This window comes from Phyllopteryx taeniolatus, chromosome 6 (assembly GCF_024500385.1).
Source record: "Phyllopteryx taeniolatus isolate TA_2022b chromosome 6, UOR_Ptae_1.2, whole genome shotgun sequence".
In the NCBI taxonomy this organism is placed as follows: domain Eukaryota; kingdom Metazoa; phylum Chordata; class Actinopteri; order Syngnathiformes; family Syngnathidae; genus Phyllopteryx; species Phyllopteryx taeniolatus.
In genome coordinates this window covers 19,511,163-19,529,032 of record NC_084507.1, presented here as the reverse complement: position 1 = coordinate 19,529,032, position 17,870 = coordinate 19,511,163, and the positions used below count along the sequence as shown (strand labels likewise).

At 40.5% G+C, this 17,870-nt stretch overlaps 1 protein-coding gene across 3 annotated transcripts in view; it reads left to right on the top strand.

The window, feature by feature from the left end:
* The window catches only part of LOC133479805 (protein argonaute-3), a 50,464-nt gene that overhangs the window by 1,433 nt on the left and 31,161 nt on the right, over positions 1-17,870 (top strand). For 2 of the 3 annotated variants that reach the window (XM_061777240.1, XM_061777239.1), the window contains exons 2-4: positions 14,147-14,318; positions 15,084-15,204; positions 16,317-16,525. In XM_061777240.1, the coding sequence (XP_061633224.1) occupies positions 14,147-14,318; positions 15,084-15,204; positions 16,317-16,525 (502 nt within the window). Of the gene's footprint in view, positions 1-14,146; positions 14,319-15,083; positions 15,205-16,316; positions 16,526-17,870 lie in introns of those variants that run through there. The other variant, XM_061777241.1, reaches the window with a different exon arrangement.

Here is a 17,870-nt window from a genome sequence, read left to right as displayed (position 1 = left end):
AAATGATAAGTTTCATATATGCATTTCAATGCCAATCTGTAAAGCTGCACTTAAAGAGAGGTGCAAGTATTTTATTTTTCTACTTGAGGTCGCCGTCCACACAACACAAGCACACGCTGTTTGAGCATGGCCTGCTGTTTGAATAATGTGAATTACATCCCATGCGACCATGGTGTGAACAGGTGCTTTCCTGGGTTAACCATTTGCACTGTTTCTCACACTCACTGTCCTTGCAATGTAGTCAGCAAAAAGCATTATGGGTACCCAGAATTCATTGCGGTTATGTTTTAAACTACTGTATTGTAGTTGTAGAAAATCAAGCCAAACATTAATCTTTACTTACATTTCTTAGCTATTCTTCAGGCTAAGGTTGGTTTATGTGAATTTATTTTATAAAACTCTGACTGTGGCTTGTGTTTCATACACGTAAGGTTGTCAGTAAGGCTTCTTTTTCTGCTACGAACAAGAGCCCAATTGACCTTACAGTTAGACTATAAAGCTGGTTGTTTCGGAGAAGTGCAATCTCGACAACTATCCATCCATCCATCCATCCGTTTTCTGAGCCGCTTCTTCTCACTAGGGTCGCGGGCGTGCTGGAGCCTATCCCAGTTATCATCAGGCAGGAGGCGGGGTACACCCTGAACTGGTTGCCAGTCAATCGCAGGGCACATACATAAAAACAAACAACCATTCGCACTTACATTCACACCTACGGGCAATTTAGAGTGTTCAATTAACGTGCATGTTTTTGGGATGTGGGAGGAAACCGGAGTGCCCGGAGAAAACCCACGCAGGCACGGGAGAACATGCAAACTCCACACAGGCGGGGCCGGGGATTGAACCCCACTCCTCAGAACTGTGAGGCTGACACTCTAACCAGTCGGCCGCCTGTCGACAACTAATCGATTATTAATTTAATCAATAGCAGTTTAATCATTGAGAGACTGTTTAAATTGAAAGTCAGAATTTCAGCCTCTCAACAGAGTTAAATATATTTATTATAATAATGAAGCAATAAATTATATTAATAATTCTAATTATTATTATAATAATAAAGAAGACTTATCTTTGTGTTTCATAACATTAAGACATTTGCGAACATCTATTACTTTAGAAAACAATTACCAAATTTCTGCCTATTTTCTGACATGTTACAGACCAAACTGCTGCAAGATTGTCTGGGGAGGTTCATACAGCTTTAAAATATGTATAAATCAAAAAAATATGTGGTAGCTACTTTATGGATTTCTCCTATTGCGGGTGTGGTCCTTAACCAAAACCCCGCGTTAAACAAGGAATTACTGTATCTGCTATTACTTTGGTAAACAACGATCAATACCTTTGCCTATTTTATGACATGTTGTGGACCAAATCAGGAATTGAATCATCATCAATTTATGTTTGTGGTGCACTGACAATTTGAAACAATGTCCTGCTTTCGAATAAAGTAATGGAAATTTGTTTTTTTTTCTCCTGATCCTTCCTGATTAATTGATTTGATATAATCGTTAGTTACAGCCCTAAAAATAGCCCTAAACAATAAATGGTAAGAAATTATTTTATTTGGGGGGTAAAATGCGCCAGAAATGCAAGAATGCTTCGCAACTCATAAATAACCAAAACTCCTAATATTGCTACTTTCGTATTAGCCATTTTATTACCTTTTTGACATGGTGATGCATAGATATTCTCATTTTGTTAGCCTAGGTCATTTATTATTTTTTTTTCATTTTTGAATGTTTTCTGAAAACAGCCCAACAAATTCAACAATCGAGAATAGTCCGTTGCCGATTTACAATGACCTCGATAACTGAGAAACTGCATAGATAAATAAAAACATTTTTTAGCAAGCACAAGTAAGTTAAAAATGCCTTGGACACTAATGCTATTAGACTAATGGGTTTTTAAAATACAAATATTGGAAAGGACTCTGTATTTCGTTTGGCACTTAATATATTTTACATTGAGCAGCTAGCCGTTAACAGCTGATCACCTAATAACGTCCACCAAGGCCAATAGCAAACGGACCTTTTTCTGCATCATCTTGAAGTTTACCACCGTGCTTTCTCTGGCATCAACCCCACAAGGACCCCCCTCTGACATCTTGGGGTTTTACAGAAAGAGCACAAAAATACCTGGATAGATAGTTTTGATTATGTTCGACATTGGGTAAGTTTGTGAATGGCGACTCGGTGAGGCTTCACTGTATTTCCTATGTAATGGGGGCTACTAGTGACAATGGTCTCTCCTTTCAAGGCTCTGGGTGGTGGTCTTTGTGGTGGGGGCATGGACCCCTCGCTAACCTCGGCATATTTGGTAGTGGCAAACATGCCGTGTTTGCTGTTGGTATGTTAGGCCTTGAGTCATTATTTAAAAAGTATACTGCCATTGTTGAGTGCTCCAGAGTGCTCGCAATTATAGCAGACAGTAGGTTTATTTTCTCCCCGCCTGTGTAGTATACCTGCTTCAGGGTTCATTTTGGGTAAATTCCGGTAAAACTGGTATCGTGCCATTTCTGAGAATGCTCAAAATCCTCTGCCCACGATAGATTGTGTAGGCAAAAAAAGTGTTGCCATTTAGAGTCACATATTTGTCTTGGACACCGTCTTCTCATTTGGGCAAATACAGTAGGGCAAAAAAGTATGTAGTCAGCCACCAATTTTCTAAGTTCTCCCACTTAAAAAGATGAAAGAGGCCCTGTAATTTTCCTCATAGGTGTACCTCACCTATGAGAGACAAAATTAGAGAAAAAAAATCCAGAAAATAAATTGTCTGATTTTTAAAGAATTTATTAGCAAATTATGGTGTACAATAAGTATTTGGTCAATAACAAAAGTTCATCTCAATACTTTGTTATATACCCTTTGCAATGACAGAGGTCAAATGTTTTCTGTAAGTCTTCACAAGGTTTTCACACACTGTTGCTGGTATTTTGGCCCATTCCTCCATGCAGATCTCCTCAAGAGCAGTGATGCTTTGGGGCTGTCGCTGGGCAACACAGACAACACAGACAACACAGACTTTCAACTCCCTCCAAAGATTTTTTATCAGGTATCCACTCCAGGATCTTGAAATGCTTCTTACCAAGCCACCCCTTTGTTGCCCGGGGGTGTGTTTGGGATCATTGTCATGCTGAAAGACCCAGCCACGTTTCATCTTCAATGTCCTTGCTGATGGAAGGTTTTCACTCAGAATCTCACGATACATGGCCCCATTCATTCTTTCGTTGACACAGATCAGTCGTCTAGGTCCCTTTGCAGGGGGAAAAAAAAAAAAAAAAAAGCCCCAAAGCATGATGTTTCCACACCCATGCTTCACAGTAGGTATGGTGTTCTTTGGATGCAACTCAGCATTCTTTCTCCTCCAAACATGACAAGTTGAGTTTTTACCAAAAAGTTCTATTTTGGTTTCATCTGACCATATGACACTCTCCCAATCCTCTTCTGGATCATCCAAATGCTCTCTTGCAAACTTCAGATGGGCCTGTACATGTACTGGCTTAAGCAGGTGGACACGTCTGGCACTGCAGGATTTGAGTCCCTGACGGCGTTGTGTGTTACTGATGGTAGCCTTTGTGATTTTGGCCCCAGCTCTCTGCAGGTCATTCACTAGGTTCCCCCGTGTGGATCATTTTGACCCCACGGGTTGAGATCTTGCGTGGATCCCCAGATCTAGGGAGCTTATCAGTGGTATTGTATGTCTTCCGTTTTTTTTTTTTTTAGAATTGCTTCCACAGTTGAGTTATTCACATCAAGCTCGTTACCTACTGCAGATTCAGTCCTCCCGGCCTGGGCGACTACAATTTTGTTTCTGGTGTCCTTTAACAGATCTTTGCTCTTGGCCATAGCGGAGTTTGTGTGACTGTTTGTGGACAGGTGTATTTTATACTGATAACGAGTTCAAACAGGTGCCGTTAATACAGGTAACGAGTAGAGGTCAGAGGAGCCTCTTAAAGAAGTTACAGGTCTGTGAGAGCCAGAAATCTTGCTTGTTTGTCGGTGACCAAATACTTATTTTCCACTATAATTTGAAAAATATATTGTTTTTCCTTCTCGTTTGTCTCTCATAGGTAAGGTATACCTATAATGAAAATTAGAGGCCTCTCTCATCTTTTTAAGTGGGAGAACTTGCACAATTGGTGGCTGACCAAATACTTTTTTGCCCCACTGTACATATAATTTTCCCGAAATGGTTGTTTCAAGCCATAGCGGCCAACTTCAATTTCGTGCATGGGTCCTTGGGTTTTGGTGCGTCCTATTATGATATACGTCTACCCAATTTCGTGTCGATACCAGAAACTGGTGTCGGGGGCTCGCTTATTAAAAATAAAATAAATAAATAAAAAAGATAATCAGACTAAATGGCAACAAAAGTCACACTGATCGCAAACACTGTGTTGACCGTTATAAATTTCCCCCGCCTACTGTACTCATCTAGAAATAATGCAAATGTCAACAGTGAGTCATTGACAGGCAAACTCTCTTGTAATCCTAGTGGCGGTTAAACGGCCCAAACTACCGGCTTTGTCCACACTGTACTGGAAACGTTCCACTTATGTGACCGTATGAACCGACTGGCCGGAATTTCAGTTGACGTCATTTGATCTTCACCCACCTCCTCCACCTTCTCTTCGTCGTCATTAGTGTCAAGGCAGTTCCCACGGTGTGTAACATGAGGGACTGGAAGGTGTTTTCACAGTAACTGAGTAACTAACTATTCAAATAACGTGGTGCATTTTATGGAACAGTAACAGCATTGTGATTGAAAAATTAATTTGATTACTGTAATTTCACGTGTATAATGCGCACCCATGTATATTGCGCACCGCCCAAAGTTGACCTAAAAATTCTGGAAAAACCCTTCTACTGATGTATAATGCATTTTTACAATGCGTGATTTTGCTTCTACCCATATGATCAAAACATGAGGTATTATCTGTATTGTGTTAGTTTTTTCAAATATTTCTGAAGTTAAGCACTTTGAATATGTAATGCTTTTTTATTTACTTGCTCTTATTTTAAAATTCACAGCCCTATTTTTATTTAGTAAATGAGAAAACAGATAGTTGTGCTCATATGTTTGATTACCCAGGCAGAATTTGTAAGATGGGTACAATTCTTTAAAGAAAACATGAAGGGCCATGCGAAACACTTTTATTTTAATGGGATTCAAATTAAACTGTCAAGCATTTCAGAAAAGCATTATCATTAAACAAAACTTAACCATAAAGAAATTGATGGTTGTTGTTCAGTCATCAGTCGTATTTATTTAAAAAAAAAAAAAAAAAAAAAAACATTTCACAAATTCTGTCAGGGTATGTAAACTTATGAGGACAACTGTACATATATGCAGTCATACGTACCCCTGTCATATTGGAATGAAAGTGTAGGCTACGCCTTTTTCATAACCTCTCGGTAGCGGTGGCATGTTAGAATGAAAGTGTACAGCTTTCTCAACCTCTAGGTGGCGGTGGCTTATTGGAATGAAAGTGTACACCTTTCTCATAACCTCTAGATGGCAGTATACATTTATAAAATGTGTAAGTTATTTTCCCCCCAATGTATAATGCGCACTGTTGACTTGACAATTTTTTTGGGGAAAAAATGTGCATTATACATGAGAAATTACAGTAATTATTACTAGAAAAGTAGCGCAGTTAGTAATTCCTTTTCTTTATAACGCTGTTACTGCAGTCATTATGTTCCAATGTCTCTGTGAAATGGCGACTCATTTCTCAAACACATCGTTCCTCGATGATTTCCTTGACTTTTGGACAGAATCCCCTCTAGGAGATGTAAACAGTGGGCCCTCTGATCTTGGCGCTTGCAAGTGAGGTAATGATGACACTGACCCAAAATGTCTGCCACGAAAGGGCCCCTGGCAAGCGTGGTGTTTGCTCGCTTGGTCTCCGTGTGTTTGAATCACAGAGCGTCAGCTTCTAGTCAACCTTGAGCTTTCCACTCATATCTTGATATAGCGCCAGGCCCAATGGCGCCAAGCGCCCCCGCCACCCACCTCCTGTTGAAATTTGACCTTTTTTTTTCCTGTCATGCTCACACACACACACACACACTTGTTGCAGACAAGCAGAGTCGCGTGAGAACATGCAAATGACTGTTGCAACTGACTAGCTTTGAAAGACGACACTGCTGTGTTTGTCCGAGCGGCAGACCAGATTAACACCAGCTGCCGTATAAATGTGGGCAAGCCTTCCCCCTGGCAGTAAATAAGTCAAATCAGTTTTGATACATGGCTTGTTATGCTTGCCATGATATGTTACACGAAGGAGCTGGGAAGCTATACTTGGTCACAGTCTCACTGTAGACCTCACACAAGGATTATTCTGTTTCATAGTAGGTGTGTAAAGGTTCATGTATTCAGATTTTTCAGTACTGTAGCCTACTGAGTTCCCATACAGAATGTACATGAGTCGCAAAAGGTTAAAGATTCGAATTTCAGGGGAATTTTTGGTTGAACCTAAAATCCACTAACCTTTTCCAGGTAGTGCTGGCCGATATGGGGGGAAAAAAATCTGTCATGACATGGGCCATTTTATATCATGATAATGATATAGTATGTTTTCAGTTATTCTATGACAAATTATACATCATACTATGACTGCTTACTTTTTCCTCACATTATTTGGAAGTTAAATAGACCTGTCACAAATGAGAAATGAATCCAGTAGTGCTTAAATTAGGGCTACAGCTACCAATAGTCACACCCTGGTTGTGGTACTTGCATACAGTAGCTCCGGCTGCCCTTGGGCAGTCTGATGGAAGCGTGGGTGCCATTCTGCATCTATGGGCCCTCCGACCACATTCATTCGTAGGCAATGTGAGTTAAGTGTCTTGCCCAGGTACACGACAACGACATGCGCTTGGGCGGGATAGTAACCAGTGACCCTGCGGTTTCAGGGCGTACGCTGCGCCATGTCGTCCACTGTATCATTTACAACTTTCTGTAATAAATATAGATAGAATGCACTTGATCTGTTTTTGATCAGATGGTTTGCTGTGAGTGGGACAAAGCTAGAAAAAGTAATCACAGCAGGCAGAGAGGTAGAAATTACAATAGAAAGAAAAGATGAATAGCGCCATACTTTTTTTCTATCATCCCCCCGATATACGTATATCGCCCTACACTATTTACAGGTGAATATAATTTGACTTTCTCTAAACCTGGGTCGGCAACACCAGGACCTTGAAATGCTTCTTACCAAGCCGCTCCTTCGTTGCCCGGGGGCAGTGTGTATGGGATCATTGTCATGCTGAAAGACCCAGCCACGTTTCATCTTCAATGCCCTTGCTGATGGAAGGAGGTTTTCACTCAAAATCTCACTCTACATGGCCCCATTCATTCTTTCCTTTAGACGGATCAGTCGTCCTGGTCCCTTTGCAGAAAAACAGCCCAAAAGCATGTTGTTTCCACCCCCATGTTTCGCAGTAGGTATGGTGTTCTTTGGATGCAACTCAGCATTCTTTCTTCTCCAAACACAATAAGTTGAGTTTTTACCAAAACGTTGTATTTTGGTTTCATCTCACCACATGACATCCTCCCAATCCTCATCTGGATCATCCAAATGCTCTCTAGCAAACTTCAGACGGGCCTGGACACGTACTGACTTAAGCAGGAGGACACGTCTGGCACTGCAGGATTTGAGTCCCTGGCGGCGTAGTGTGTTACTGATGGTAGCCTTTGGTACTTTGGTCCCAGCTCTCTGCACATCATTCACTAGGTCCCCCCGTGTGGTTCTGGGATTTTTGCTCACCGTTGTTGTGATCATTTTGACCCTACGGGGTGAGATCTTGCGTGGAACCCCAGATCGAGGGAGAATATCAGTGTTCTTGTATGTCTTCCATTTTCTACTAATTGCTCCCACAGTTGATTTCTTCACACCAAGCTGGTTACCTATTGCAGATTCAGTCTTCCCAGCCTGGTGCAGGTCTACAATTTTGTTTCCGGTGTTCTTTGACAGCTCTTTGGTTTTGGCCATAGTGGAGTTTGGAGTGTGACTGTTTGAGGTTGTGGACAAGAGTCTTTTATACTGATAACAAGTTCAAACAGGTGCCATTAATACAGGTAACGAGTGGCAGACAGAGGAGCCGCTTAAAGAAGTTGTTAGGTAATCTTGCTTGTTTGTAGGTGACTAAATACTTATTTTCCACCATAATTTGCTTATAAATTCTTTAAAAATCAGACAATGTGATTTTCTGTTTCTTTTCTCTCTCATTTTGTCTCTCATCGGTGAGGTATACCTGTGAGAGGCCTGTAACTTTCATCATATCTTTTTAAGTGGGAGAATTTGCACAATTGGTGGGTGACTAAATGCTTTTTTGCCCCACTGTAAACCATTTGACGTTTGACGTGATGAAACGGTCCCAAATAACTATTTTAACAATGTTATATTTAACTTTTCATTGAAACATTAATAAATATTAAGTCAATTGGGTTATTTCTACACACATTGCCTTTTAGTTCATAGATTTGATATTGATACTGGTTATAAGGAACTCAAGAGTCAAATGTTCATTTTAGTCTATGCTGCGGGCTGCTAAGAAAATGGATGTTCATAATTTGGACACCCTTTATTTAAAACTTGCAAACTTTTTGACCCAGCCCCCTAAAAGAATCGGAATCGAGAATCATTTGGAACCGGAATCGAAATAAGGAACCGGAATCGCTCAAATTCAAACAATGCCCAACCCTACTTAAGCTGGAGAAATTTGGAAATAATAAACATAAATGTACACAATTTTGGTCATAAGAAGAGATCCATGCAAAATAATACTATTACTAAGCATGACATTTCATTAGATTTATTAATAAGTAGAACTTTGTCAAGTTTTAAATATTTCATTGAACAGTGAAGTCTTTTTTTGAAGAGCAAAAATGTTAATGTGGAGTTACATATTACTTTCCCACCTGACCTAAACCATTAAATAATACAAAGTCCCATTTAATCACTGCCATTGACGGCTTTAGAAGTCAAATATCCATGTTAACTGGGAAGGCTGGCAGTGAATGAGTTAAATGTTCGTAAAAAGCGCTCCTCTTCCTCTAAAAAAAGTCCTTCTCGGCAGGCAAATAAAAAAGCATCTTCCGTCAAGCTTCTCAAGCCTTGCCTCAGCATTTTTTGCCAAGCCCTTTCAGACAATAGGCTCGTAATGTATACTGTACAAAAATATTTTTCTCTAAATACTATACATTTAAATTTAGGGCTGCAACTAACAATTATTTAAATAAATGATTGATCTGCCAATTATATTTTTTTCCATTTAATGGATTTAAAAAATAATCCTAATAAATTACATCCCTTCATTTGAAAACAGGACATTATTTCAAATTGACACTGCATTAAATGCATAAAAAGGAATGGATTATGATTTAGTTACTGGTTTGGTTCTGTAACATGTCAGAAAATGGGCAAACATTTTAATCAATGTTTTCCCAAAGTAAAGTTTGCAAAAGTCTTATTTTGATTAAACACTGCTTTCATGGAGAACTACAAAAATCTTAGAATATTTACTGTTGAGAGGCTGAAATTCAGAGGATTTGGACAATTTTTAGTTAAACTGTCTCTAAATGAATAATAAATGATAAAAAGTTGATTAATTTGATAATTGTTTAATTGTCAAATAATTAATTGTTGTACCTCCTAATTAATTCCTGGTTTATTCAAATTAATTTACATGGAACGTTTCCTACTTTGAAAATTCCATAATTTTTGTTGTTAGTGATCACTGTTTTTATGTAACCCGACTGGTAGTCTGAAAACTGAATTGCCCTTGGGGAGAAAAAAAAGTTGTTTGAATCTTTTGCAACACTAATTCCGACAAAGGTTTGTGCATATTAACACTCACTTCTCCCACCATGTTGTGTTGAAAGCAATTGCTCTGACATATCAAATAATCTGATATCCGAACGCAATGACATTGTGAAAATGCAGGTGGCTTCTGTATAAAAGCTTATTCAAAGCTAACTTGGTCATTTCGCGGTGAAAGGGGCTTAAGTGAATGGTGGAGGTGTGGTCTTTTAAGTGGAAGTGACAAGTTTAAACGTAAAAGCCGATAAGCGCACACTTACTAGCAGGCTGACTATAAACTTAGAATGCACTGAATGGGAAAAAATAGCTTTAACCTTAAGCTTTATACTGTATGTAAAAAATAAATACAATATTTTATTCAGGATACAAAAATTGAGATTTCTGCTTTTGCATTGTAACTCTTCAAGTATTGTTTTTGAAGGACAGTTCTGGCAACAATAGGAGATACTTTGACCATAAAGTGGACTTTGGAGGGTTTTATCCGACAGCGACAATATATTTGACTTACTAGCCTGTGTGTCAATGGACTTGAAGTGCCTCAAGTTGGGCAAAAAAATAAATAAATAAATAAATAAAAAAAACCTGACACTCTGGCTCAGGTCCATTGATCCCTTTTAAGGCTGGACCACTGAAATTTCTCCATCCAGTCATCTCCTCTTCATTCCTCCTCTGGTATTTTTATCACATTGTTACGACGAACCGTGCAGGATGTGGACGCCAGATGCGACACCCCAGAGAGGCCCGGGAAGGGAACGCGGAGGGGTAGTAGTCAAGACGCTGTCAATCACTTTGCGTTTGTGTGTGTGACTGACGCCATTGTGCTCCCTTCCCACAGCTCAAGCCTCTGTGGATTACAAGCACAACTGCTCTATTGTGTGTGTGTGTGTGTGTGTGAGCACTCGTGAGCGGTGTGGTTGTTTGTGTACACGGGGGTGATGGATGTCGGTCTTGCTTCTCACTGTGTCCACGGACTTTTTGGCTCACAGACGACTGTGTTCCGTGAACCAGACGCATTTCTTTCATACATTCAGCACCAGCAGATGCAGTTAAAGGATAGAAGTCCATCCCTCATAAGCGAGAATAAAATACGTTCGTAGTAAAAATAAATAATTATAATAATTTGGGGGGCATTACTCGATTACGGAATGGAATAATTATTGAATAATAATAATCAATTCTAAAAAATTTCGATAGTGACAACCAAGGACAGATTTCACCGGTTGGCCGAATTGTGCAAATGTTGCCTGGCTGTGCAGTGGCAAGCACAGAGAGGATTTTTTATATTTTTTCCCCCTCCCCCCTCTAGCAGGAAATAGTGAGCCGCGTATGCTCTTATGTTCTAACGAATATGTTCTACAAGAATTCAATGTTTGAGAACTCCATTGTCGAGGAAAATATATTGTTGGAAAGCATTCCCTTTTCCCGTGTTTTTTTGTGTTAAATTTCAATTATAGTAGTGTCATGAAAAACGTTAGTTTTGCTCTGATTAGAAATTTGATTTGTAGAGGAGCGGCGTCGCAACGTTGCAGATATAATGGCAAAATCAAAAATGCCATGTCCTACCTGTTGCTAAAAGTGAAGTGTGGAGAGTCCCTGTTGCTGAACTGCAAGAGTTCAGTCAATGATGGGTTGATTATTGCCAACAGCCTCTCATATAATTACTGTCCTTAATTTTTTGCCCGATTCCTATTTTTCTATTATTATAATGTAGCTCCAACAGCCAAGGAATGCGCTTCTTCCTTGACAATCACGCCATATTGGTTGTAAAAAATACAGTATAGTATACAGAGGGTACGGAAAGTATTCAGACACTCTTAAATTTTTCACTCTTTGTTAGATTGCTCCCATTTGCTAAAATCTTTTAAGTTCATTTATTTCCTCATTAATGTATACACAGCACCCCATATTGACAGAAAAAAAATGGAATTGTGGAAATTTTTGCAGATTTATTAAAAAAGAAAAACTGAAATATCACACAGCCATAAGTATTCAGACCCTTTGCGGTGACACTCATATTTAACTCTGGTGCTGTCTGTTTCTTCTGGTCATCCATGAGATGGTCGTACACCTTCTTTGGAGTCCAGCTGTGTTTGATTTTACTGATTGGACTTGATTAGGAAAACCACACACCTGTCTATATAAGACCTTACAGCTCACAGTGCCTTGGTGAGGGAGGTAAATAAGAATCCAAAGATCACTGTAACTGAGCTCCAGAGATGCAGATGGGAGAAAGTTCTAGAAAGTCAACCATCACTCCAGCCCTCCACCAATCGGGGCTTTATGGCAGAGTGGCCCGACGGAAGCCTCTCTTCAGGGCAAGACACATGAAAGCCTGCATGGAGTTTGCTAAAAAACACCAGAAGGACTCCAAGATGGTGAGAAATAAGATTCTCTGGACTGATGAGACCAAAACAGAACTTTTTGGCTTTAATTCTAAGCGGTATGTGTGGAGAAAACCAGGCACTGCTCATCACCTGTCCAATACAGTCCCAACAGTGAAGCATGGTGGTGGCAGCATCATACTGTGGGGGTCTTTTTCAGCTGGAGGGACAGGACGACTGGTTGCAATCGAAGGAAAGATGAATGCAGCCAAGTACAGGGATATCCTGGACAAAAACCTTCTCCAGACTGCTCAGGACCTCAGACTGGGCCGAAGGTTGACCTTCCAACAAGACATTGACCCTAAGCACACAGCTAAAATAACGAAGGAGTGGCTTCAGAACAACTCCGTGACTATTCTTGAATGGCCCAGCCAGAGCCCAATTGAGCATCTCTGGACAGACCTGAAAATGGCTGTCCACCAACGTTCACCATCCAACCTGGAAGACTGGAGAGGATCTGTAAGGAGGAATGGCAGAGGATCCCCAGATCCAGGTGTGAAAAACTTGTTGCATCATTCCCCAAAAAACTCATGGCTGTATTCCCTCAAAAGGGTGCTTTTTACTAAATACTGAGCAAAGGGCCTGAATACTTATGGTTGTAATATTTCAGTTTTCTTTTTTAATAAATCTGCAAAATTTCCAACAATTCCGTGTTTGTCTGTCAATATGGGGTGCTGTGTGTAAATTGAGTGGGGAAAAAAAAATGAACTTAAATGATTTTAGCAAATGGCTTCAATATAACAGTGAAATATTTAAGGGGGTACGGGTCTCTCAATACTTTCTGTACTTACTGTATGTGGAGCCCTAAAATGTGGTTTACTGAAGAACACCAGGGGTTGCAGTTTTTTTTTGGGGGGTGGTGGCAAGATTTCCAGACTTCCCCTTGGAGACACAGGTCACTGACTGTAAACAAGCACAGCCTAAGTTAAGACTGTTTTGGTACTTTTTTTTTTTTTGTTCCCCCTCCGCGTGGGCCTCAAAATCCCTCCCCCCACGCACATGTGAGTCAAATCAGCGATGAATCATTTTTGATTTACTGGTGCAGGCTTTACTTACGAAGCTCTCAATTTTTGGTGAACAGGGGGGAACGCAAGTGGGATATTGACTTAAATAGTCCGGTGACTTAAAATGACTTAAAAGACTAAAATAGCTCTGGCATGAGCGTAGCACGTTTAAGCCACGTGGCTTTTTTTTGGTAAGAGGAGCAAAGGGAGTCAGAGTGACTCATTTGTAAGTCATCTCAGTGCGATAAAATACGTTCTGAGTCCCAGAGTGTAGAGAGAGGGTGTGTGTGATTGGGGGGGCTTTTTTTGTGTATGAAAATGTCACTCAGTTCATTCTTCAGTGTTTTTTCCCCTCCGCAGTAGCACCCACGTTAATGGTGACATTTGGAATTTCTGCTGTTGTACACAGACGGGTTTATCAGTTACTGTGTGTGTGTTTGCTCTTTTTCTGAAGGTCAGCGATAAGCTTAAAATTCACTTCATCTTTTTTATGATTTATGTTGTGGCTTATGTTTTGATTTGTGTTTTTCCTCATGTTTTATGTTTGTAATTGCATTTTTCATTAAATGAGTGGCAATAAACAGCTTAAAGCCTGTATTTTTCAAGATTTGTTCAGTATGCCCAATTGCTGCTTGTTCTGGAGTGAGCAGACTTGTTAAAAAAAACATCTTAACCACAGCTTGTATTAAGAAAAAACTTGTAAGGTGGGTCACTCGTATCTCAAGATACCACTGTATTTAAAAGCTGAGTATGCTTAGTATAGCAAAACTATTGTCACAAAATATCTCTTATGATGTATATAATATTGAGCCTCGTACCGCCTACTCCTACTCGTCATATTTAGTGATACAAAGGTCCTAAATTAGATTTTGATGCCGCACATACCAGCGAAGCTCAAAGTAGTCATCCCATATACATGTTTCCATTTTGTACAGGAGCCGTTGGGGCCCAGTCCCTGTTCGCCATGCCTCGGCGGCCCGGCTATGGCACCATGGGAAAGCCCATCAAGCTGTTGGCCAACTGCTTCCAGGTGGAGATCCCCAAGATGGACGTCTACCTCTACGAGGTGGACATCAAGCCTGACAAGTGCCCGCGACGAGTTAACCGGTAAGCGTCCTCCTCCGGGAGACTATTTTTATTTCTTAGGCCTGGTACACACAAAGAAAATTGGGTTGTTTTTGTCCCCATTTTGCTCATTTTTTGACCAAGGACATCAAATGCCAGACTATCTTATGTCTTATAAGATTATCCTTAGGTCTGAGGTATGTGGATTTGTACTGATAATAGGGTCCAAAACAGTTTGGGGACGACAACCTTAAATGTTGAACGTATTCAATATTTACGACCAAATACCTTTGTGTGAAAGGAAAGCCGACGTTTCCCCGAGTCATGACGCCGTGAGTTGTGATGTGAAACAATGTTGTCAATCAAGATGCGACATTACCGATGAACAAGAAACCCGCCGTAAAATAACAACAAACGTTTTACCTGATGTCGTATTTTGTATAAAAGGGGGTTTACCAGACAGCAAGAGTCTTTTTATTGTCAACATTGCCATTCTACAAGAGTCCATTCTCCAGTCCCTTCGTCAAGACTTGTCAGTGTCTGCCCATCTTTGTTTTTTTGAGATCACGTGTGATCATGCAAGAGCTCTGCCTTGGATATCTTGTTCCTAGATCGGCGGTGCACCAGTCTTTGTCTGTTATGTGTTGAGAATATCAGAGCACACCACATACAGTGTGACCAAAACTGTTTTATGCCTGATATTTTATCTGTATGTTTGGCGTCTGTCACAGAAAAAAACAAACCTTTTGTACCAGGCCTTAGATGTGATCATACGGAGTGTAAGTATGCTGTGGTTGGTTGTCACAGGGAGGTGGTGGACTCCATGGTACAACACTTCAAGGTGACGATCTTTGGGGATCGCAGGCCAGTCTATGATGGCAAGAGGAGTCTGTACACGGCCAACCCGCTGCCTGTGGCGCCCACGGGGGTCAGATCACCACCAACAACACACACACACACACACGTATAAGCAGAACGCTAATAAAACACTCCTACCTTAACTTGGCTAACACAGATCGTTATGACAGACAAGGGTATAGGGACACTGCTGGAGTCTCACTACTTTGAATGTTAGTGCGCTTACTAGAAAACTGGTGTGTATTCTCCTTTATTTTCGTATTTCTTCTCTATCTCTCCCTCCTCTTTCTCCTTTGCCTTCTACTTAATCTACTTCTCCTCCTCCTTGGCCTCTTTTTCTTCACATTTCTCTTCTCACCTTGTTCTTCCCCACCTACTTATTTTCCTCCTCATACTCATTCTTTATTCTCCTCATCCTCCTCCTTTTTTTCCTACTCATTCTCCTCTTCCTACAATTTTCTTCTCTGCACCACCTCTTCCTCTGCCTCCCTCTCCTTCTACATCAAATTTTTTTCCTGATTCTTCTTCTCCTCATCATCTCTTTGTGCTTCTTCCTTCTCCTTGTCATCCTCATTTTCCCCTCATCTTGCTCAGATTCTTCTCATTTTTTCTACTTCTTCTGCCTCCTTTTTCTCCCCCTTCTCCTTACCCTCCTCCTTCTTTGTTCCTCTTGTCCTCTTTTTCTTGTCGTCCTCTTCATCCTTGTCCTCTTCCTACATTGTTCTTCTCACCTTATCCTCCTACTTGTGCTCCTCCTCCCCTCTGCTTATCCTTCCTCTCGTCCATAGTCTTCCTTTTCACTTTCATCTCCTCCTTTATATATTCCTTTTTGTCTTCTCATGCCCCTTTGACATTCTTTTTCTCATGTTGTCCTTTCATTCTTTTTCTCCTCTTCTTTTTGTCATCCTCCTCTTCTTGTCACGTAGCGTTTCTCTTAAAACCCTTTGTTGAGGCTCCTCTTACTTTTTGTGTTTGTCACAAAATAGTAGAAGGAAAGGCCAAGCGCGTGTAATCCTTTCATGCTTTGGGTGACCTTTCCTTTCCATTTTAGTCAGAGAATTCCAAACTCAATCACACAGGACTCAGGCAGAATCCCAACATAAAAACGCTATTGCCAACCTCTCCTATAGGGAAAAAAAACAACCTCAGGACTGTTTTAACTTCTTCTCTTCCCACTCTCAGGTCGACCTGGATGTAACTCTGCCGGGCGAGGGGGGCAAAGATCGTCCTTTCAAGGTGTCCATCAAGTTTGTGTCTCTGGTGAGCTGGCACATGCTGCATGAGGTGCTAACGGGCCGCAGCATGCCTGAGCCGCTGGAGCTGGACAAACCCATCAGCACCAACCCAGTGCATGCCGTGGACGTGGTGCTGAGACACTTGCCGTCCATGAAGTAAGTTTCACAGAGTCCGTGACAGCTCTTGAAATTATTATTTATTTTATTTTTTTTGTGTGGAATGTATCTGTCTCTTGCGGAAATCAGAATTTATAGCGACAGGTTTTAATTGTTTTTTTTTACAGTATACAGTGAGTGGTACCTTGACTTAAGAGTCCTGACCTGTGGCGTTCGATATAACATTTTAACCTAAAGGGGGTGGGTCTGGAACATATTCACCCAATGAACAAGGTTTCAGTGCAGTCTATCCGCTAAGCGTCACTATCAGCCACTATGTCCTGACGGAAATCAAACCCGGCGCAAATGAGATCTCATTCACTCTAGCCAGGCCATCTTCTAACCCGATATCACCTTCCTAAGCTCTTGCAGTCATAAATAATATCTCACTGTGGCTTCAATAAAGCTTTATCAAAACCCGTCTCTATCTATCTTTCATTTGGGTTTGTTTACAGCGGCCCTGCTATTGCACTGGCATCCTGACACATTGTCACATTGGACAATGTGCGCCTTTTGGACCCGGATGTCACAATGCAGTACAATATGAGCTTGCCGCCTCCCTCATGTCTGCTAATACTGTTTACTGTAAACACCAGTCAGCTTTCAGGGCAGCTTTCAATATACCATGTTATCATTTTCATGAGGGATGAGCTTTCAGGGCAGCTTTCAATATACCATGTTATCATTTTCATGAGGGATGGACATTGGAACTCTTTATTCTGATTTGACAAATCTGGAAAATTAATAACAAAAATAAATGATTGATGGTGCCCCTGATGTTTATGCAAATACCTGCATTAATGGTTTAAACCGTATATATATCACAAACTATGATCTTAGAACATTAATATTTCAAACTTATCTTACATTACCGTTACAAATAAATGGCTTGTGTAATATTTCTCGATTTGTCAATACCGTCAGACATTTGTCCCTTACTGTGGAATTTGTGTGGTGTAAATTTATGTGATTGCGTGAGTTGTTTGAGTGAGGAAGGGGTACTTGCCTTCTAATGCACCTTTGTTTTAATGGAGGTATTAATTTCAACTGCGACACAGTTCAACACATCAACTGCGACACAGTTTAACACACCTGAAACATGACCACCTTGTAATGTCCATGCCTTTTTCTGTACCCATCCCATAAATATAAAATCTATAAAAATATTCAGCAACCAAAAAGTAAACAAATGGCTTACAGATGATTTGATTTTGAAAAATTGTACTGGAACTAACAGTACATGTGTAAATGCACATGCAGCAAAAACTCTTTGTAACGTCTCTTAAAAGCCCCTTCTAAACTTGGCTTCTATGGATTCAGATTTCTGCCCAAAAGTATCAAACTA